Genomic DNA, 22,022 nt, shown 5'->3' with positions numbered 1-22,022 from the left:
ACTGTAAGAGATGTGGCTCTCTAGAATATCTTGCCAGCAGAGACAGTAGGGTCTCCATCTCTGGACACCCATAACTGGAAAGGGAGATTACTACACCTGGGCTGGTTTAACAGCAGAGCTGTAACCATGCAAGGCTAACATTTGTTGAGTGCTTACTATGTTCTCAGTGTTCGCCTTGGATTATTTCGTTTAGTCTTCGTGATGGTCCAGTGGGCTTGGGTGCTATTATTACCCACATTTTACAGTTGTGGAAACGAAGGCACATAGAGGTTTGGTAACTTGCGCAAGGTCACACAGATGGTAAGAGGGAGCCAGGATTTGAACCCAGGCAGTGTGGCATGAGTCCATGCTCTTCAGTGTGGTTCTATCCACCTGGAGGCATAGAGGTTTATGGTAGCTCATGCTTTCAAGTGGAGCTTTTTCTGGAAGCATGGGGATTATTTACAGTCTCTTGAACTGCTAGCTCCAGGATGTTTTAGGGCTAGGCCTGAGTGAGGAGGAGGCAGGGGAGACCTGGCAGGTATTGAAGTACCTGGGAAGAAAGGCAATGGGGATGGTGGTCCTGCTCCAAGTTGATAAGTGGAGGCTGAACTTCATTGATACCGGGAGCCATGATCCCCAGGGCCACCCTGGCACCAGGGTGCAGGGGATATGGGGCCTGAGCAGGAGGAACAGAGATCTGCGGGCTGCACCGACCCATCCCTGCCCTTAGGCTGAAGAACGGCATGGCAACATTGAGGAGCACCTGCGGCAGCTGGAGGGACAGCTGGAGGAGAAGAACCAGGAGCTGGCACGGGTGAGGGCACCCGGCTGGGCCCTCAGGTCCCCTCCTTCCTCCAGGACAGGCTCCCAGGGCGGTCTGTGGAAGGGGCATGGAGGAAGGGCCTGGCCAGGGACACAGTCACAGAGAGTGGGAGGAGGCTGGCAGGGGAGGGGGGAGGTGGTCAGGAGAGTGGAGAGAGGGGCTGCCAGAGGATGAGAAGAGGACAGGGGAGGGAGTCAAACCCCAGTGGGAAAAGGTGGTCCTCCCTGGGAGGGTGGCCTGGTGCGAGGCAGGTGGCTGTGCAGGTGCGCCAGCGGGAAAAGATGAACGAGGACCACAACAAGCGGCTGTCGGACACAGTGGACCGGCTGCTCAGCGAGTCCAACGAGCGTCTACAGCTCCACCTGAAGGAGCGCATGGCAGCCCTGGAGGAGAAGGTGCCTGGAGGGGCGGGGTTGGGATGTGAGAGGTTAGTGCTGGGTGTGGCGGGGGATGGGGGGAGGCGGGACTGCGATGGGCGCAGGCAGGATCTCACTGGGGTGGGTAGCCAGCCTGGAGAGGGGGGACTGAGACTGCACACCCAGAGGCTCAGGTCTGGATTGGGAGAGGAAGGCAGGGGCCTGGCTCACGGCTGCTCTCCCCCAGAACACGTTGATCCAGGAGTTGGAGAGCTCCCAGCGGCAGATTGAGGAGCAGCACCACCACAAGGTACCCGGCTGAGGCCAGCCCTGCCCAGCCTGGGAGGGCCGGGTTGCAGGGAGGAAAGGACACCCTGCTTTTAACGCTGCTGCTCTGATACCCGGCAGTGTTAGTGCCTATGTTAGTGCACTACATACATTATTCCATGATTTCTTATTAGAGCCCATCATAGTAGGTGCATCACTGCCCACAGGTAAAGAAGAAACTGAGGCCAGAAGCGTAGGGCAGAGGTGGACAGCAGAGAGGCAGGGCCTAGTGAGGGGCTCCACCGCAGGATTTGGAGGGAGCTTCAAACCCTGGTGCAGCCAGAGCCTGGTGATTCTGGGAGGATTTGCCTCTGTCCTGGCTTTGGCAGTGTCTGTGAGGTCTGAGAGGGTGCTGGGGCCCTCTTGCTGCCCAGCCTCATCTGCTGTGCGTTTGTGCAGTAGTGAGGCGTCAGGAGGCCTAGGCTAGTAGAGCTCTCCCCAGACAGACCCCCTCCTGGCCCTGCCCCTCTGCCCATCCTTCCACTCACTCTCCGGTTGGACCTCTTCTCTTTTGGTGTCATCTGTGGGCCTGGCTTGGGGCCCCTGGCTTTGGACTTTGCAATAAATTCTTCAGCATCTCCCCAACTCTGCTGTCCTCTTTGTCCCTCTCTGACTCCCACCCTCCCTCTCTGCCCCTCCCTGGCCCCCACCCCCACCCGGGTCTGCTGGCACAGGGCCGCCTGTCTGAAGAGATTGAGAAGCTGCGCCAAGAGGTGGACCAGCTGAAGGGCCGAGGGGGCCCGTTTGTGGATGGCGTGCACTCCAGGTACTGCAGCGCCGGAGGTTGGGCATGCCAGGATGGGGTCCTGTCGGACCCTGCGGAAGGAGACTTCCTTCCAACAAAAGACTGCCCAGGACCTCAGGGTCCTCCTCCTGTTCAGGGTGGGACACTGAGGCTCAGAGAACTTGGTCAAAGTCACCCAGCTTACTTGGGCAGTTTGGGAGGGAACACCTGTCCTCTGAGGGCTGCTGAGAGGCGAGTCATCAGACAGTCAGTGCTCTGTCCCTGCTGTGGTAGGACATAGGCCATGGTTTCTGCTTCCTTGACAGAGGGCACACCCCTGAGAGAGGCCTGCACATCCCTTGCTTAGCCCTGTCCCACAAGGCCCACTGGTAGGGAGGGCCACTCATTCCAGTTCTCTTGAGAGTCAAGGACCACCCAAGTTCAGGCAGCAGGCAGAAAGGCAGCAGGAGAGATTGGAATGAAGCATCAGAAACTTCCTTACTGGAAGTTGAGATGCCGTGGCGATCCTACAGTCTTGGCATCCCTTTTCTTGAAACCATTGTAAGAGAGGGAGCTTACCTCCTAATGCTTGAATTAGGCCCATGTTTAGGGAACCTCTGGATTTTCCCCCACATTTTGTGGAGCAATGGGTATTGAACTCAGTCCTCGAGCCTGTCCTCAGTACCCAGGCCAGAGAGGTGGGGTGAAGACAGAGGAGACTGAAGTGGATGGTGCCACTCAAGGTTCGTGGCTCTTGGCTGTTTTCTCTCCAAACCAAAGTCTCTTAGATCAGAACCCTTGCCGTTCCCTTTGATCATGTGCTTGCTCTATCAGGGAAATGGGATGAACTACCGTGAAGAAAGGTTAATGGAAATATGCATATGGATGTGTGTGGAGGGGCAGTGCTTGAAATAGGGAAGGGGATGTTGAGCTTGAAGAAGAGAAGCCTGTGGGTGTCTGGGTTGGGAGAGACTTTTAAGTACCATCTCCATGTTCACCAGGAATTATTGTATATGGGTATGAAGAGAAGCAGAGGATGGAGACAGGTAACAGTAGTTGGGATTTCTCCTACTTCTCCCATCCTGACCAGAAGAGACAACCCCTCAATTAGTAAAATATGGCCAACAGTACACCAAGCCATTTGCCACTGCTTGGCTTTTTTTTTAATGGTTGGGAATGCTTGGGTTCGACTATAGAATCATTGGATACATCATGGAATTGGGGCTGAGTTGCAGGGAGAAAAGGGGAATATGCAGGAACTTCCCTCTCCATCCAGCGACCTCATATAGTCTGTATAGACACTGTGTCCCTTCATTCTGGACTCCCTCAAGGGTTCCAAGTAGAAAGGCACAGGGAAGAAGTATCACTGGGGAGGCTTTCAGATATTCCAGGGGATTGTTGCTTGGGTTCTAAAATCTCAGGGTTGGAATAGACTCTTGGGGCAGTCAAAGTATTTTCTCTAGCTTGTGTTTCTGACAGTGTCAGGGCCTCCTAAAGCTTCCTAGGCATAAGGGTATGCCTGGCTTGAATTTTAACCAGGGACTTGGTCCAGATTATGGGGAGACCCAAGGAAAAGTGCTGGATAGAAGACCAAAAAACAAACACCCTCAGAGTGAAAAGGGCCTGTAGACATCATCCCTTCCAACCTCTCCCAGTGCCTGGAGCCCTCCTGCGCCATGTGTTTCAGATGGCCAGAGAGCCTCTGCTCGAATACCTCTTTGATGGGGAGCTCAACTTTTTAAAAGCCACCAGTTACATCATAAGCCAACCCTTGCCATTAGAAGATCTTTCTTATGCCAGATGGAAAGCCACTCTCTGGAACTTTCTCCCCTGGCTCATTCTGACCCCTGGAGCACCAGGGCATACGTCTACTCTTTTGCTTACACGGCAGCCTTTCAGACATTTATGACAGCTCCGTGTCCTGCTAAGACATCTCTTCTCTGAGCTGAAGATCCCTTGACTCTTTGGGCCCACTGGGTGTGAGCTGGGGCTCTCAGTCCTCAGCGCGTGTCTTTTCTCTCCCCCATCACCGCTCAAGGTCGCACATGGGCAGTGCAGCAGACGTGCGGTTCTCCCTGGGCACAACCACACACGCACCCCCAGGCGTGCATCGCCGCTACTCGGCATTGAGGGAAGAGTCTGCCAAGGTGAGGGGGTGGAGGGATCTCCTCAGGGAGTTTGGGGTCAATTCGGCCGCGTGCCTGGCTCCAGTTACGCAGACGGCTGGTGTGTGGGGCAAATCCTTCCCCTTCCCTCCCCTGTGTCAACGACAGCTGCAGCCCTGCGGTTGAGGCCATCGTCAGCTGCAACAGCTGTGCCCCCCGCCTTGCCTTGGCCTCCTGGTGGGCAAGAGGTGGGGGCTGGCAGGCAGCCAACAGTCCCTGAGGCCCCACTGAAGTGTGTGTGCGTGTGCCTGGGCGTGCAGGCGTGTGTATCTGGTGGTCGGGCGTGGGGGCCGGGGGGATGCTTCATGGGTAAGATGGAATTGGCAAACTTTCTGGAACAAAAGCTGTGGTTCATGGGAGAGGTGAGGGAGGGATGACAGGTTAACTGGCCCTTGGGATGGCACCTGGAGTTTTCGGAGAAGCAGCTGTGCGTTCGTGCTGTCTGAGTCTGCCTAGGGAGATTAGGGGAGAATGAGGAAAGATATGGGGCAGAAAAATGCCGAGTTCGATCTTTTGGGAAAGTGCAATTATTCGTCATGTTCTGTCCTGAGTCCAGGTCTTCTAAATATCATTTAGAGCACTGGGGCATTGGAAGATACAGATGGAGAAAGAGGGAACTCCTAGTCTCAGGGGAAGATTCATTCTGCTCTTAAGAAACTCCTAGTCTGATGGGGGAGTCACAATCTGAAGGCGCCTCTTTTTCTTTCTCCCCTGACTTCTTTACTCTTTCTGTTTATAAGAACATAGCAGCTGTCCAGGAGCTGAGAGGCTGCAGGAGCCTTGAGGGGGAGCTAGGAGGCTTGGGTCATAGAGGATGGGTGTTAGAGTACCTTTCTGTCCCTGGCCCCCTTTCTTCCTTCTCTGCTCTTCTGGCTCTCCCAGCCCAGTTCTCTGCCCTCCCCTCTTCTGGGCCTTTGCCTGCTGGATAGGTGTGTAGGATGATTTCAGAGAAGCTGCCACCTCTCGGGGTTGGCCGGACTGTCCTGTGATGAGCTGAAACTCTGCAGAATGTCTAGTCAGGCCTGCTTGGCCTTTCTGGCTCCCTAAGTGTAGTCAGCCTTTGAGTTTGTGTGAATGGAAAGTGATAGCTTTTATATAGTGCTTGCTTTGTGCCAGGCACTATGCTAAGGGCTTTACATGTATTTTCCTCATTTGATCCTCACAGCTATCTATAAGGTAAGTACCTTACCATCCCCATTTTACAAATGAAGAAACTGAGGTACAGAGAGGTTGAACAATTTTCCTGTGGTTGCACAACTAGTATTTGGTGGAGCTAAGATTCACACCAAAGCAGTCTGTGTCTGGACTCTCTTCTTAACAGTTAGAGCAGTATTTCTTTTTTTTTTTGAGACGCGCCCAGGCTGGAGTACAGTGGCCAGATCTCAGCTCACTGCAAGCTCCGCCTCTCGGGTTTACACCATTCTCCTGCCTCAGCCTCCCGAGTAGCTGGGACTACAGGCGCCCGCCACCTCACCTGGCTAGTTTTTTGTATCTTTTAGTAGAGATGGGGTTTCACCGTGTTCGCCAGGATGGTCTCGATCTCCTGACCTCGTGATCCGCCCATCTCGGCCTCCCAAAGTGCTGGGATTACAGGCTTGAGCCACTGCGCCCGGCCAGGAGCAGTATTTCTTAGAATATAATGTGCAAACAAATCACCCAGGGGTCAGCCGGGTGTGGTGGCTCACACCTGTAATCCCAGCACTTTGGGAGGCCGAGGTGGGCAGAGTGTCTGAGCTCAGGAGTTCGTGACCAACTTGGGCAACATGGTGAAACCCCATCTCTACTAAAACACAAAAAATTAGCTGGACGTGGTAGCATGGTGGCATGTGCCTGTAATCCCAGCTACTCAGGAGTTTGAGGCAGGAGAATTGCTTGAACCCGGGAGGCGGAGGTTGCAGTGAGCCGAGATCGAGATCGCGAAACTGCACTCCAGCCTGGGTGACAGACCAGTCCATCTCAAGAAACAGACAAACAAAAACAAAAACCAAAAAACCACCCAGGGGTCTTGTTAAAATGCAGAAGTTGAATTGGTAGGTCTGGTGGTATGGCCTGAGATTCTGCATTTCCAACAAGCTCCCAGGAGATGCCAGTGCTACTGGGTAGAGGTAGGGAGGGTCCTGCTCTGCAGTTATCTGGGTGTCTTATTACGACTCCTTTACCCTCCTCCTTTGCTAAGGACTGGGAGACTTCTCCGTTGCCTGGGATGCTGGCCCCGGCAGCCGCCCCTGCCTTTGACAGTGACCCTGAGATCTCCGACGCAGATGAGGATGAGCCAGGGGGTCTGGTGGGCTCTGCGGACGTTATCTCCCCCAGCGGCCACTCAGATGCCCAGACCCTGGCCATGATGCTGCAGGAGCAGCTGGATGCCATCAATGAGGAAATCAGGTTAGGGCACAGCTGGAGGGCTTGGGGAGTGCCTCGAAGGGCAGGGGGGCCCTTTGTGTTGGAAAAATCCTATATGGGTTTGCTCACCTCTTACACCTGCAACTTAGAATACCACAATTCAGGGACCCTCTGTGGGTCATCAGGCCCGCTGGTCCAGTGCCGGAGTGAGAGGAGCAGGGCCTCAGTGGACTTCTCAGGCTTCACCTCCCCTCTCAGGGCTTGCGATGTGGCTGGGCTCAGGAGGATGCACGCTGTGTTCCTGCAACCCTGCAGCTGATCATAACCACTAAGAGTGTAGCTCCTGCTTACTGAGGCCAGCTCAGGGTGAGAGCTTTGTAAATGTCACTGTCTATCTTATCACAGTCCCTGAGGTAGGCAGCATGATCCCTGTTTTACAGACAAGGGAACAGAAACTCAGAGAGGTTAAGTGACTTGCCCAAAGTCACACAGAAGTGACACAGCCAGGATTCAAACTCAAGTCTGAACTTGGTCCACTGCACCATGCTTCCTGTCCCTAATGAGGCATCAAACGGAAACAGTGACAGGGAAAGCTGTGAAAACTTTCATTCTATCGTGCCTTTTTAATGAGTTTATTAATGTTGATGACACACAGCAGGGCAATATCTGAGCTGAAGTGTATCAGAGCTTTATAAGCTGTACAGGATATCCAGTTCCATGGTTCAGTGTATTGCACAGACCAGTTACAAAGAACACACACACACACACACACACACACAGAGAAAGGTACAAACATAAGACCACCAGCTTTTTATTTTGCAAAGTAAAACATTAATTATAAGGACTGTCTATTATCACAATCATTTTGCAAAAGAAAGGACATTTTAACATTCCTGAAGTAAGAAAAACATACTCAGAATAAAGGCAAGTCCTTCTTTGTGAAAGGGAGTGGGCATCTTTACTGGAGTGTGTGTGAGTGTGTGCATGTGTATGTGCGTGCACTCGTTGCTCAGTGCCTCCCAGGCACACACGTGCACCATTTTCATTATTTCTCTCATTTTTCTGTGACACAGGGAAAACCCCATCAGGGGTCAGCATCATTTAAAAGTCCTACACTTGGAAACTGCTCACTTATACCACTTCAGACATTGCATATGTTGGGAAACTGAGGCACAGAGAGCAAAATACCTGACTCAAGGCCACCCCTGTAGTTAGGGGTAGGTCAAGAATTCTGATTTTCAGGATGGTTTATGTTCCACTAACCAAACTGCCTCCTTCCCCAGCAGCTGCTTTTGTTAAACGGAGGGAGCAGGCAAGCTAACAAGAAGGAGACATATTTCTAAGCTCCAGCGGGACAGACAAAGCCTGCCTGCCAGGCCTTGTGTACACTGCATGTAGTCCTCGGTGGCGAGTGCAGGCATCGGCCCGTGCTGCCTCCTGGTCCTGGCTGGGTCTCATGGTGAGGTCTGGTTTTGCCTCCCTTCCAGGATGATTCAGGAAGAGAAGGAGTCCACGGAGCTCCGGGCGGAGGAGATTGAGACACGTGTGACCAGTGGCAGCATGGAGGCCCTAAACCTGAAGCAGCTGCGCAAGCGCGGTTCCATCCCCACCTCTCTGACAGCCCTGTCCCTGGCCAGCGCGTCCCCACCACTCAGCGGCCGCTCTACACCTAAGCTCACCTCCCGCAGTGCTGCCCAGGACCTGGACCGAATGGGGGTCATGACCCTGGTGAGAGGCAGCTGAGGAGCAGGCCTGGCGTCACTGGGCCCTGCACCGGGGGAGGTTTTAAGGGATGGTAGGACTCATGTGCTCTCAGCTGGGCCTGCCGTCGTCTTCCCATGATGTGTGCAGACCCCGACATGTCAGGCCACCAACCTGTCCTGGGTTTGAGAAGGGCCTAGGTCATATCTTCTTTGCCGTCTTCCTTGGACAAGCCCAGACTGCTAAAGAAACTCACCCACTGCCCTCACCTCTTCCTTTCTTCCAGAAAAATAAGCCCTGGCTTGTTTTTCTAGGCCAGCTTTTTTTTTTTTTTTTTCTCTCTGGTATGATATTCTTTCTGGGCCTGTGTGAGGCATTGAATCCTATCTTCTCATCCTAAGACTACTGGGCTCCCCTGGGGTTGGCTCTAGGGCACGGAGATGGTAAGTCCAAGCTTACCCATCCCTCTCTCTTGCAGCCCAGTGACTTAAGAAAGCATAGGAGGAAGCTGCTGGTGAGTGCTGCCTGATGGCCCAGGTACTAATGGGTTCACTGCTCCCATGCCCTTTCCTTTCGGCTTCCTCCCCCAGGGCCCTTCAGTCTGAGTCTGAACTCAGAGAGGCACCCAGGGCCTCCCCACCGCATTTCTCCACGCTCCTCCACCTCTTCTGGGCTGGGTAGACAGGCCCGAGATCTCTCCCTCTATCCCCTGACGGCTCCACTGTCTGTTCAGTCGCCAGTGTCTCGGGAAGAGAACCGAGAGGATAAAGCCACCATAAAATGTGAGACTTCTCCTCCTTCCTCACCCAGGACGCTGCGGCTAGAGAAGCTTGGCCACCCAGCCCTGAGCCAGGAAGAAGGCAAGAGGTAAGTGGAGCAGACCCTACCTCCAGTCTCTCCATCCACAGGGTCCTCTCCTCCCCTCCTCTGCCTCTGCAGGGACCGCATCTCCCCTGTCCCAGTTTCCTGAATGTCTTACTTCTCTTTGAAACACCATCAGGGAAGGGAGTTCCTGTGTCTCCCTTGCCCCCATCCCAGTTCTGACACTTAATAGAAGTTCTTCCTGAGGTCTAACTTCCATCTTTCCTGCTGTCACTTAAGTATGTTTCCTCTTATTCTGTCCCCTTCTGGCTGTCACCCTGTAGTGCCTTGGAGGATCAGGGCAGCAACCCCAGCAGCAGCAACAGCAGCAGCCAGGACTCCCTGCACAAGGGCGCCAAGCGCAAGGGCATCAAGTCTTCCATTGGCCGCCTGTTTGGGAAGAAGGAGAAGGGCAGGCTGATCCAGCTGAGTCGGGATGGAGCCACAGGCCATGGTCTCTGTCCCCTTCCTAACGGAGGTCTGGGCGGGCATTGGGGCATCAGAAGCAGGAAGGTGTACTTGGACTGGCCTTCTCTGCCTGCATCCCAGGGACCAGTTGGGGGAAGCCCCAGGCAGGTGACCTCAGATCCGCAGAAGCAGTTTTCAGTTAGAGCTATTCATGGTGGAGTGGACTGCCTTATGAGGGGGTAAGCTTCTGCCTCTACAAGTGTCAGGAAGTGGCTAGATGGCTTTATTTGGCATGCTGTGGAAAGGTCTCCTGTACTGAGTGAAAGATTGGGCGTCTGGGGTTTCTTTCAATTTGGAGGTTTTCTGATGTACTGTGCTCGGGACCTTCTGGAGAAATCTCTTGGTTGTTTCTTTAGAAGAGTCAGTTCTTGATTAGAACTTATTTCTGGGTACATCTGGCCTCTGGGACTCAAAATGTGGTAACACCTAGTTATAGCTTTGTAGACATTAAATTCAAGGAAGCTCTTAGGCAAGCGTGACATCGTTATCACCTCTATGATAGTATAAAGGTCTAGTACATACTTGGCATGTGGTGAGTACACAATAAATGTTAGCTTTCATCTGCCCCCTCTCTTCTATTTCTTCTTTTCTCTTTTCTTTCCTGTTCCTCTACCTTTTCTTTCTGTTTCCTATTCAGCCATTTGTTCCACAAACATTTATTGAGTAACTACGGTATGTCTTAGTAACAGGTGCTGACCAACAGTTCATTCCTTCAAGGAGTTCAGTGTCTAATGAAAAGGAAGAAGTAAAGAGACAATTCCAGAACAATCTATTGATAGAAATGTGCCCAGGGTGCTTGTGGGACTCAGAATTCGGCTATGGAATGATGGGGACAACAGGGGTGGCCTCCTTTGGTAGCGACATCTGAGCTAAAGTGTGAAGGCCACATAGGAATTAGCTGAGCCAAGGAGAGGTCTGTGTGTGGAGGAAGGGGGTGGTCTGGGAAAGGCAAAGGTTTGTGGGTGTGAGAGGTTGGTATGTACTTATGCCTGTTCAAAGTTGAGAATAGGCCGGGCGCGGTGGCTCAAGCCTGTAATCCCAGCACTTTGGGAGGCCGAGACGGGCGGATCACGAGGTCAGGAGATCGAGACCATCCTGGCTAACACGGTGAAACCCTGTCTCTATTAAGAAATAGAAAAAACTAGCCGGGCGAGGTGGTGGGCGCCTGTAGTCCCAGCTACTTGGGAGGCTGAGGCAGGAGAATGGCGTGAACCCGGGAGGCGGAGCTTGCAGTGAGCTGAGATCCGGCCACTGCACTCCAGCCTGGGTGACAGAGCGAGACTCCGTCTCAAAAAAAAAAAAAAAAAAAAAAAAAAAGTTGAGAAGAAGGAGGGTGGGAGGAGTGGGGAGATGGGACTGGACAGCTAGGCTGGGGCCAGCTGTAAGGGCCTTGCAGCATCTGTTTTAGTTTAAAAGTTCCCCTGAGGCAGTGGGAACATTGATGAATTTTGTGCAGGGGAGGAACTCATCAACTAGAATAAATGAACCTTTGGACCCCAATGCATAATTAGACCTTTCTGCACCTCAGGAAGATGTGAATCAGAAGATAGCTAGCTGGCTGAGGAGGAGGAGGAGGGAGAGCATGAGAGAAGGAGGTCAGAGAAAGAGGAAGGAGAAAGAGGAATTCGCTGAGACGGGGAGAGGTCTGTGTGTGAAGGAAAGGGGTGATCTGGGAACAGGGAGGAGGAACATGGCCACGTCTGCTCACAATATGGGAGTGTCAGCCCAGAGAATGAAGTCCAGCTCCTTTCCCCAGTCCACAGGGGTGAGGGGAGTTGTGGAGCTGGCCACAGACAGGGGAAGCTGAAAGGTTTGATCAGGGGAAGAAGCATTTTGGGTGAAACCTTATGATTTCCGACGCTCTCCACACCATGCTGGCACCTAAAACTGAGACAGCACCTCAGATTCGTTTCTGGGTTACCCACACTTGTTGCATACTGTGTACTGTGTGGGGGTGACCAGGGCTTAAAAGAATTCTAAGATTCTGCCTCTGGCCATGAATTCTGTAGGGTTCTAGCATCAATTCAAGGAAATATTTAATAGAAGACAGAACTCTGCATGTTCCCCTTTATGGTTTTGTGCAAGTGAATGCACCCAGAGAAGGAGGCCCAAAGATGCAGCTCTCAGTGTGTGGATTTCCCCACCCCTGACCCAAGCCAGGGTCATCCTTCTCTCTGAGCCTTGTAGCCCACTTGTGTTTGGGGCTCTGCGTTTCCTTTGTACCTTGGCTTGGAGGAAGGACAGGTTCTGTCTAGGATTCTAGGGTGGGATAACTTGGGTCCATCTGGCTGGAAAACACCCCCAAGGCTGAGGCTCCCAGGGAGACTCTGAACTAGGGATGACCTGCTTGATGCCATTCTCTGAGACTGCCTGGATGCAGGGACACTGAGCAGAAGCTCCAGGAATAATGGTCCCGTCAGGCCATGGGTTGTCCTTTGCTGAGGAGCCTCCTGCTGCTTCTGTTCCCCACCCCTGATCCAGGCAAAGGAGGAGAGGCAGAGGGGTTGGCTGATACACGCATCTCTTTCCTTGTAGTTCTGCTAACAGACTCCGAGTTCAGTATGCAGGAGCCTATGGTGCCTGCCAAGCTGGGGACCCAGGCAGAGAAGGACCGGCGGCTAAAGAAGAAGTAAGAGCCACAGGCCAGATTCTGCCAGGATGGGGCCCAGCCCCCTACGCACTTCCCTTCCCCTGGGCTGCTGTGAAACTGAGCTCAGGGACCCAGACCCCAGCAAGGCCCTTCCTGAACTGAGTTGGCCTGGTCCATATGGGCACAGCAGGGCTGGGAGGAGGTTCTTAGGATAAGCCTAGGGAGAAGGAGGCAAGGGGGTTATGGGAGAGTGACCTGGGTCCTGTGGGTCTCTGGCAGGGCAGATTGAAATCTAAGTCAATGTCAGGTCACATGCAAACAGAGAGCTCCTCGCCCTCTGGGGGTGGAGAGGTGTTCCTGCCCCATTTCTTGTCATACTTCTTCAGAAGAAGGAAGAGCAGAGCAGAGGAAGTCCAGGGTGGGGAGCAAGGGTTGTGGGTGTCCAGCTCTTGCACAGCCCAGTGGTCCCTGGAGCAAGAACAGTTAAGAGACAAGGAAGAACTAGTGAGTCTGTTGTTCCTCTTCCTATAAGACACCAGCTGCTTGAAGATGCCCGCAGGAAAGGAATGCCCTTTGCCCAGTGGGATGGTCCTACTGTGGTCTCCTGGTTGGAGGTAAGCCTGAGCAAAGGGAGTCCACTCAGGGGTCTGGAGGGAAGGATGTTTGGGGTGGGCAGAGGAGTGATGTCCTAGAACTTTTACAGTGTGTTTCTTCCCTGCCAAGTGCACGTGTGCCATACCTAGCATTTAGCCCCCCTCCCCCACCCCAACACACACACATACCAGTCAGAGGACAGAGTTGATGCTACTTTTAATCTGTAAAATGAGAGAGTGAGGATTTGAGGACCTCCACATTCCTAAGGTCTGCATTTGCTATTCGAGTCAGTGGATGAGGCCTGGCCCTTGAGTCAGTGGATGAGGCCTGGCCCTTGCCCCTTGCTATTGCCAAACTCTTGGTGGTAGGGCCCAGGCCTTGAATTACCTCCCTGTGCCGCTGTCTGCAGCTCTGGGTGGGGATGCCTGCCTGGTACGTGGCAGCCTGCCGGGCCAACGTCAAGAGTGGTGCCATCATGTCCGCTCTGTCGGACACAGAGATCCAGCGGGAGATCGGCATCAGCAATGCCCTGCACCGGCTCAAGCTCCGCCTGGCCATTCAGGAGATGGTGTCACTGACCAGCCCCTCTGCCCCGCCCACCTCCAGGACTGTGAGTGGCCCTTCCCTTGCCCAGGACATTTTCAGAGGTTCTGGAACAGAGTTTGCAAGGTCTCCTGTTGGGCTTTGGGAAGATGGCAGCATTGAGCCCTGCCCCTTCCTTCCCATCCTCACAAAGGGCTCTCCCTGCTCTTCAGGAGGATATGACGTTGATTCTAGGAGGATCCCAGCAGCCTTGGTTCCCTGCCTCTCACATACCACCCCTGGGGCTCCATCTCCCCATCCCTACTCTGCCAAAATTTCCAGGTCTCTGGGCAGTTTCCAGGATGGGCTTTCTGGGGTTTTATATGGTTGCCAGGTTGGGGGAAACAAAGGGAAGAGGGCATTTGTGAATATTGTCTTGGTCCTCTAACCTCAATCAACACAAGAATGCAGACTGTTTCGCCACCCCTGGGGTGGAATCTTTCATTACTGGCCATCTCCATGATTGGGTCAGCCCCATTCCAGGTCAGCACTGTGCATTCTTACTCATCCGGGAAACATTTATCGTGTGCTTCCTATGTGCCAGGAACTGTGCTAAGCATCGTGGATATGATGATAACAGAGATGTGGCTTCTGCTGTCCACTTGCTCAGAGCTAGGCAGTGTGCAAGCTGTGGGCTGGGCCCATTGGAGGACTAGGGGAGGGAGCTTTGTCCTTATCCTTTGGGCTCCCAGCCTGTTGGGGATCCTGGGAACCCACACCCAGGACCAGCTGGGTTTCCTCTCTGCCTACAGTCTTCTGGGAATGTCTGGGTCACCCATGAAGAGATGGAAACTCTGGAAACATCTACTAAAACAGTGAGTCTGGCCCTTGGCCTTTGGCCCTGGGCCTGGGGTTGGGACTGATGACTCCCACAAGGATGAGGGAAAGGCTGTGGGCAGTCAGAGTGGGCTGCCATCGATCTCATGTGAGGTTGGTATCCCTGAGGTGTGATCTGCTCTTAGGGTGGAGGGTTGCCGGGAGAGGGGTGAGGCTGGGAGCAGTTTGTATGTGTGTGGTCCTTCCCAGGAGGTCACAAGCTTGCCCTGGGCCGCTGGTGTACTGCAGTGGAGGAGAGTTGGGCTGGGGAGGGCTTTGCCCTGCTATGGACTTGAGCCACAGGGTCTCTGCCTTTGTGCTTCCTCCCTGGTGGAGGAATGGGGAGTGTTGGGAGAGCTGGGCATCTTGCCTGGCTCCCAGTCAAGCCTGGGAGGTGTGTGTTTTTGCCACACACACATTTGCCCTGCCTCACCGCAAACGTGGGTGCACACACCAACCTTGTGTTCTCTCTTAACCATCCCGACAGGCTTTCCCCAGTCACCCAGCCAGATACTGGGACATCTTTTTCCTCTCCTTGATGGGGCCTAGGGTAGAGCTGATAGGTTTCTTGACTTTGCCTGTTTCCCCTAACACGCTGCACTTGTTCCTGCTAGGACAGTGAGGAGGGCAGCTGGGCTCAGGTAAGACTCCCTCCCCTGTCTAGAACTAGCTCCCAAAACTTCAAGACAATGTTCTTCCAGTAGGTTCTCTCCCCAGCAGGAATCTCTGAGTCCTTCTTCACATGAAAAGCCCTGGATACGGGTTCTCTGCTCCCATCAGAGCGCCCCCCCACCCCCACCCAGTACCCTCTAGCTGCTTGTTCTGGTTTCTCAGGGTGGCAGGTGAGGAGCCCTGGAGGGCTGTGGCCCCTGCATCCCTGGCCCTTCTCCTCAGTTTCACCCTTTTCCTGGGAATAATGAGACCTAGATTAGTGTGAGTCTTTCTCCTCTCGCTGTCCCTCTCAGAGGCACTCTGGTGAACTGAGCGAAGGTCTTTCATCCATTTCATGAGCAAACATTTATTGAGCAAATATAGGGATTAGGCCTTTCCTGACTCTCTGGATATAGAAGTGAAGAAAGCAAGCCCTCATGGAGGCAGTAAACAAATAAAGGAATAATATCAGTAAACAAACCATGTCAATAGGGATAAAAAAGACAGTCTCAATAAGTAAACAAATAAAGGGACAATACTGGATAGTGATGCGAGCTGTGAAGAAGAATGAAGCAGGGAGCAGCACTGTGTATATCTGCTCAGGGAAAACCTCACGAGCAGGAGACTGGCTGAATCATTCACGCCATAAAACACCCTTGGCAGAGGTGACTGGGGGGATCTGAGACATAGGATGTTAAATGAAGAATGCAGATCCTAAAAGATGCATGGAATTTGATACCAAAACTCAAAACCAAACAAAATTAATCATATATTGTTTAGGGAAATATACATGGACGATTGTAAAAAGTGTAAAACAGTTTTTTACAACCAAAGGAATAGTCAGAAAACTCAGCATAGTGGTTCCCTTTTAGAGGGGCAGTAGGAGACGTGTGGTGACAGCGAGCATCAGTGTGCAAACAGTACAGTGTGGGTAATGCTCTGCTGCTTAGCTTGGTTGGTGTCCACTGTTGCTAACTTCATTTATATGCTTCATAATGAGCATGTTACATATAGTCTTGTGTGTATCAGCTATTACATTGTTAAAAGAGAACAAAATAGACTTTTTCCATCTAAAAACATCAAGTAAGGATAAGGAAAGAGTCGGGTAGGGTTGCTGTGAAAACTGAAGCTTTCTCAAGATGGGTGGTTAGGGAACACCCTGTCCAGGTCAGGAGGCGACGTCCACATGGCACAGGCCCTGCAGGACCACACGGCGGGGTGCGTGTGGGAAAGCAACAGAGGACCTGGAGCATTCTCGGAGCCGAGGCTCAGGCCTTAGAGAATGAGCGCTGCTGGCTATTCAGACACAGGCCATCATCCTTTATTTTTTTCAATCTTCTGCCAACATTTAACTTCCTTGCTTCCTGCATAAAACCAGCCTTGTCCTGGAGTGGGACAGGCTTCCTTTGCCACGCTGCAGGTCCTCTGTAACACAGCCTCTCCCTTGGGCTCAGCGGGCTTGAGGCTCACTGAGAGTCAGGAAGGCACGTCTGCCGCACAATACCGCAAATGCAATCCAGAGTCAACAGGAAGGATTTCATATTAGCTGCTGCCGGGATAGCTACTTCTGTTCATTAGTGTAGATAATTGATATGTGAGTGGAACTGTATCATTTCGAGATCTTATAAAGTTCCATTTAAAATCCCCACCTCCCGCCACTACCAGCCCCCTTATTGAAGATAAAACTGAAATTGTATTGGAATGCCCTTCCTCCCTCATGGGTGGAGGATGGATTCATGCATCTCCCAACCAGCTATACCAGCCTCAGCCTGCCGGCTCTACCTTCCTCCCCCATAATAGCCTTCTGCATCTCGTTTCCCTAGACCCTGGCCTATGGGGACATGAACCATGAGTGGATTGGGAATGAATGGCTGCCTAGCCTGGGGCTCCCGCAGTACCGCAGCTACTTCATGGAGTGCCTGGTGGACGCCCGCATGCTGGACCACCTCACCAAGAAGGACCTGCGGGTCCACCTGAAGATGGTGGACAGCTTCCATCGGTGAGTGCGGCTGGGGCCCAGGGCCACCTCCCTCGTGGGGGCCTCCCCTAGCTCTGAGGGTCTGCCTCCAGGAAGAGAGGTGCCTTCATCTCTTTCTGTGGCCTGTTCTGAATGGCAACAGGTCTCCCCCTTGGGAAAGTCTCCCTTGTCAAATCCTTGTCACATCCTGTAATTTGAGGATTTGATCCTCAAATTGACCAGGTTTCTGTCCTTATAATGACTAGGTCATTATGTCTAGTCCTAAAGACACAAAAAGTCATTTTTCTTTACCTTCACCTCTTTTGAGATTTTCCCCCAGGTCTGAATTTTATTGCTTGTCTTTGCACTTGCTGAATTTGCTGTGTTAACTCTCACAAGACTCAAACTGAACCTAGTGTTCAATTTAGGTGTCTCATTCCAAGTTGAGGAGGAAGATCTTCCTGGGCCATTGCCCTGCTGACATCCCAGATCGGAACCTCTCTCCTTTGGGCTCACATCCTTTTTTATAGGATGTCATCCAGTCCTCTCCTCCTCTTTGCTGAAAAGATCTTCTGTTCAAAAGTGTCTGCGGCACAGGTCCCAAACTGGCAGCCCGTGGGCAGAATTTGGCCCACAGACTTGTTTTTGTTTGGCCCACATATATCTTAACAACTCAAATTGAGCTGCCAGTATTTAAACAGTAGATTTTATATACAATTCTGGATTTCTGGTTTCTCTTGAAAACTTGAAAGCTCTGTCAACACATTCTAGCTTGGAAGCAACCAGCTGGAGTTAAAGAGCGGAGTCCACTCAGGATGGTTGGGCCTGCTCCAGGGCCTCCCAGCCCCCTAGCCTCTTCTCTCACTTGTGTTACCTGCTTGGTCCCAGCAGGCATTTGTGTTGGAGAATGCAGTTGGTGGCCATGGTGCTAGGAGTTGGCAGTTTTTAGGAAGTCCTTCTTAACATCCAGCTTCAAGTTGTGTGGGTGGCTCTTTGAGCCAAGACTTGTCGTGGCTGGATAGTAAGACCAGGGATAGGGCTCTTCAAGGTTCTTTCAGGGCTCTGTGGATGTCCTGTGGTCTCTCCAACTCAGAAATCTTACAGAAAGTTAAATCTGGAAGGGATCTTGTTAGCGTGCCTGTTTTGTGGATGAGAACATTAAGGCATGGGGAGGAGCAGTAACCCAGGTCACTCAGGGATGATAGCAGAGTACAGGGGAACCCAGGTATGCTGACTCAAGTCCAGTGCTCTTGGCACCACTCTGCACAGAGCCTCCTGGCTTGGAACCCTTGGCCCATCTGACCCCAGCATGAGGGCTGACTTGTGAGGGAAGACTGCATCCTCCCCTCTGCACCCGCCCCCACCCAAATCAGCTAGGGCTGAAAGGGAATCGTTTGTCTCTGCCTGGAGGCTGCCAGACCCAGCTGCACCTGTCCCCTTCTCAGTGATTGATAGGGCTGGGGAGAGATGAGCTGTTCCCCTGCCAAGCCGGGATGTGTCTGGGCTGCTAGAGGATCTGTCAGCCTGGCCCCAGCCAGGACTGTGGAAATCCTCCCCCCAGCCCCTCTGCCCCATCCCCAGGAAAGAACTGTGGCCTGAACGTGGGGTTCTAGGTTCAGCTCCGAATCTTGAGTACTTCAGAGTTTCTAAAGCATTTTCACATCTCACCACCAAACTATGTGTCTACCTGCTTTTACTCCATGTAACATTTCACAAGCATGTTCTTACGTCTTTAAAATTTCTTTTAAATCATAATTATTATAAGAAAGGGATATTTTAAAACCTTATTTTACAGATAAGAAAAACAAGTTCAATAGAGGTTGATTTCCATCAGGTCACCCAGCCAGGTGATTACAGAATGGGGCTCAAATCCTTGTCTCTTGACACCCCACTCAGAGCTCTTTTCCTTGGGACATGGTGCTCTATCGAGCAGGTCTTCTAGAAGAGCTCCTGTTTTGGTAGGACAAGCATGCACGATAGTCATAAATGTCACCCTAATAGTGCTGCCACTACCGAGTGCCTGTAATGTTCCCAAAGGCTGGGCTAAACCCTTGCATTTATTGTCACCTGCAAGACAGGTATGACCCCATCTCACATTTGCTGGGTGCCTCTCAGCTAGGAAGGGGCAGAGCTGGCATCCAAACCCAGGTTGACTTAACTTTAAGGACTTTATATTTTTGCCATAGTATGCAGCAGCTTTGAAAGGAACTGGACTGGGCCGGGCGCGGTGGCTCAAGCCTGTAATCCCAGCACTTTGGGAGGCTGAGATGGTCTCGATCTGACCTCGTGAGATCAGATCGAGACCATCCTGGCTAACATGTTGAAACCCCGTCTCTACTAAAAAAAATACAAAAACCTAGCCAGGCGAGGTGACGCGCGCCTGTAGTCCCAGCTACTCCGGAGGCTGAGGCAGGAGAATGGCGTAAGCCCGGGAGGCGGTGCTTGCAGTGAGCTGAGATCTGGCCACTGCACTCCAGCCTGGGTGACAGAGCCAGACTCCGTCTCAACAAAAAAAAAAAAAAAAAAAAAAAAAAGAAAGGAACAGGACTGGAAATTATAGTGAGTGACATTGAAACTAGACAGAAGGCATTTCCAGTCATGAGCTGTGTGTGCGCATGCCCGTTCACAGTGGACCAAGGCTTAAACCAGCGGCTTGAGCAACACATGGGCGACTTGGGCCAGAAAAGGTTCCTGGAAGTGGCGTCTCTGAGCTCTGTTGTAGGCAGAAGAGCCTCCTGCTGGGAAGTGAGGGGAGAAAAGGAGGGAGCAGGCTGCACAATTTAATCTCACAAAGCAGTGCCCTCAGTAAGAGTCAAAAGCAGGCAGAGTTGGGAGGGACTTTCCATTCTAATTCTGTAAAGATGGAAAAGCTCAGAGAAGCTGAATGACAAAGTAGCGTTCACGGAAGGAAGAACACTATAGCTCTTCCAAGAGGGAATGAGCTGCCTTGAGAAGTAATGAGTTCACTGCCCCTGGAGGCGCTCAGGTACAGGCTCAGTGACTACTCTGAAGGAAGCTACAGGGGTGACTCCTGCCTTAGGTGGGAGCGTGGACCGATGGCCTCCAGGGTTCCTTCTGACCCACAGAATCTGTGGTTCTGTGTCTGGCTTAGTTACTGAATGCTTGCCCTGCACCTGATACTGTTTAAGTGCTTTTAGTAATTTGTGTGAATTAATTATTTCATTTAATTAATCAAGCATTTGTAGAGTACCTGCTCTGCGCTAGGGGTTTAGGATCAGTGAACAAAACAAAGACCCCTGCCCTCATAGAGCTTATATTCTAACTGGAAGAGACAGTCAAGGAATAATAAATATATGGTATGTTAATAGACAAAACATGCTAGGAAAAAATTAGACCAGGATGAGAGGGATTGGGAGTATGGGCCGGGGTGGTGATGGTGATACTGCAATTTTAAATCTGATGAACAGTGTGACTAGTGAATTGGACTGAGAAGGTGACATTTAAGCAAAGACTTAATGGAGACAAAAGGAGTAAGCTATACAGCTGACTGGGGGAGGAGTGTTCCAGGCAGAGGCAGCCACCAGTGCAAAGGCCCTGAGGCCTGCAGGCCCAGTGAGCCTGCTGTGTTTGAGGAGCAGCAGGGGTGTCAGTGTGGCTGCAGCAGAGAGAGCAAGAGGGAGAGTGGCTGAAGGGGCTGTTAGACAGGTGGCGGAGCAGATCATGGAGTATCTTATAGGCCGTTGTAAGGACTCTGAGTGAAGTAGGGATACAAAGGGGTATCTTGTTTTTGCTTTTTCTTTCACTTGCAGGTGGTAGGGGTCTTTGCATTCCAGTGCCTGGAGAGAAGGACATGTTGGTTTCATTCAAAGAACTTTTTTCCCATCAATCCAGGCCCGCTTCCTGACTGAGAGGGAGGATATGGGTTAGACAGAGAAAGGGAGTAACCCTGGGATGGTTCGCAGGCAAGCCCCTGGGGAAGGAGGAGCATGGGGAGGCTGGGGTGCTCTTTGTGCTGGAGGCAGTAGGTCTGGACGTGCTGTAGCTAGTGCTGGATGTGAGACAGGTGGCGTGGGAGTATGGCCCCACTGAGGCTCTGGCTCGGGGGCTGTGTGCCTGCAGAACCAGTCTTCAGTATGGCATCATGTGTCTGAAGAGGCTGAATTATGACCGGAAGGAGCTGGAGAAGAGGCGAGAGGAGAGCCAGCACGAGATCAAGGGTAAGCTCGTCAGGCTTGGAGAGGGTGCAGGAGTAGCCTGCTTGGCTGGTCCCTGCCTTGGGCCAAGTGGAGGGGAGGCATTCTGTCTCTCAGGGAATCTTCCAGTCTGACAAGGAAGATGCAGCCTCACCTTAGGGAGCTCCCAGTCTGATGGAGGAGACATGGTCCATGCCAAGTTGGCTATAATCCTCTCCCTCCACCCCACATACCAGACTGCAGCCACTAACTGGACAAATGCAATGAATCCTCTGGGACGGTGTTATAGACTGGTGTGCTTGTGGAACTTGGTGATCTGGATGGGGTTGGATGGGAGATGCAAATCTTAGAGAAGACCTTGAAGGTGGAAAGAATATGAAGACTATTCCAGCTTGTGGCAGGGGGATGACCCGTGCAAGGGCTCTGGGGAGAAAGCTCAGAGCCTGTTGGCCTGACCCCAGGTCCTGTAAACTGGCAGGGATGAAATGAGTGGGGGGTTGGTTCCCCAGGAGCCCAGGTTCCAGGGAGGACAGAAAGAAGATACAGAAAGTTGGGGATGGGGTGGGGGCCAGAGAGCAGGGTGGACTGGGGCTCTGGGTTTAGGGAGTTCTGCTTCTGTCCTTGGAGGGTCCTTGATGAAGCGTAGTATCTTCTTCCATCCCTTTTCTTCCCCCACACTCCAGATGTGCTAGTCTGGACCAACGACCAGGTGGTTCATTGGGTTCAGTCTATTGGGCTCCGGGATTATGCCGGAAACCTGCATGAGAGTGGTGTGCATGGAGCCTTGCTGGCCCTGGACGAGAACTTCGACCACAACACACTGGCCCTGATCCTTCAGATCCCCACACAGAACACCCAGGTGGGTAGCCTTTTAATCATTCAACCTCAGTCTCTCTCTGTCTCCCTTACTTGCTCTCTTTCTTTCCCT

The 22,022-nt window shown here is 52.3% G+C and overlaps 1 protein-coding gene across 12 annotated transcripts in view; it reads left to right on the top strand.

Annotated features, from left to right (window-relative positions):
• The window catches only part of PPFIA4 (PTPRF interacting protein alpha 4), a 53,206-nt gene that overhangs the window by 21,611 nt on the left and 9,573 nt on the right, over window positions 1-22,022 (top strand). For 8 of the 12 annotated variants that reach the window (XR_002517913.2, XR_002517906.2, XR_004179139.1 and 5 more), the window contains 18 exons: window positions 713-796; window positions 1,069-1,200; window positions 1,409-1,471; window positions 2,163-2,254; window positions 4,251-4,359; window positions 6,554-6,762; window positions 8,208-8,448; window positions 8,900-8,935; window positions 9,155-9,288; window positions 9,567-9,736; window positions 12,286-12,379; window positions 12,873-12,954; window positions 13,344-13,544; window positions 14,269-14,331; window positions 14,947-14,973; window positions 16,807-16,982; window positions 21,021-21,118; window positions 21,778-21,953. Coding sequence is in view for 4 of the 12 variants with exons in the window: in XM_021928465.2 (XP_021784157.1) it covers window positions 713-796; window positions 1,069-1,200; window positions 1,409-1,471; window positions 2,163-2,254; window positions 4,251-4,359; window positions 6,554-6,762; window positions 8,208-8,448; window positions 8,900-8,935; window positions 9,155-9,288; window positions 9,567-9,736; window positions 12,286-12,379; window positions 12,873-12,954; window positions 13,344-13,544; window positions 14,269-14,331; window positions 14,947-14,973; window positions 16,807-16,982; window positions 21,021-21,118; window positions 21,778-21,953 (2,187 nt within the window). In the remaining 8 variants the exon portion in view is untranslated. The remainder of the gene's footprint in view (window positions 1-712; window positions 797-1,068; window positions 1,201-1,408; window positions 1,472-2,162; window positions 2,255-4,250; window positions 4,360-6,553; window positions 6,763-8,207; window positions 8,449-8,899; window positions 8,936-9,154; window positions 9,289-9,566; window positions 9,737-12,285; window positions 12,380-12,872; window positions 12,955-13,343; window positions 13,545-14,268; window positions 14,332-14,946; window positions 14,974-16,806; window positions 16,983-21,020; window positions 21,119-21,777; window positions 21,954-22,022) is intronic. The other 4 variants (XR_002517912.2, XM_021928476.2, XR_002517911.2 and 1 more) reach the window with 2 other exon arrangements.

Source organism: Papio anubis, chromosome 1, assembly GCF_008728515.1.
Source record: "Papio anubis isolate 15944 chromosome 1, Panubis1.0, whole genome shotgun sequence".
Taxonomy (NCBI): Eukaryota; Metazoa; Chordata; class Mammalia; order Primates; family Cercopithecidae; genus Papio; species Papio anubis.
Note: the sequence above shows the minus strand (reverse complement) of the source record. Positions and strands in the feature narration are given on the sequence as shown.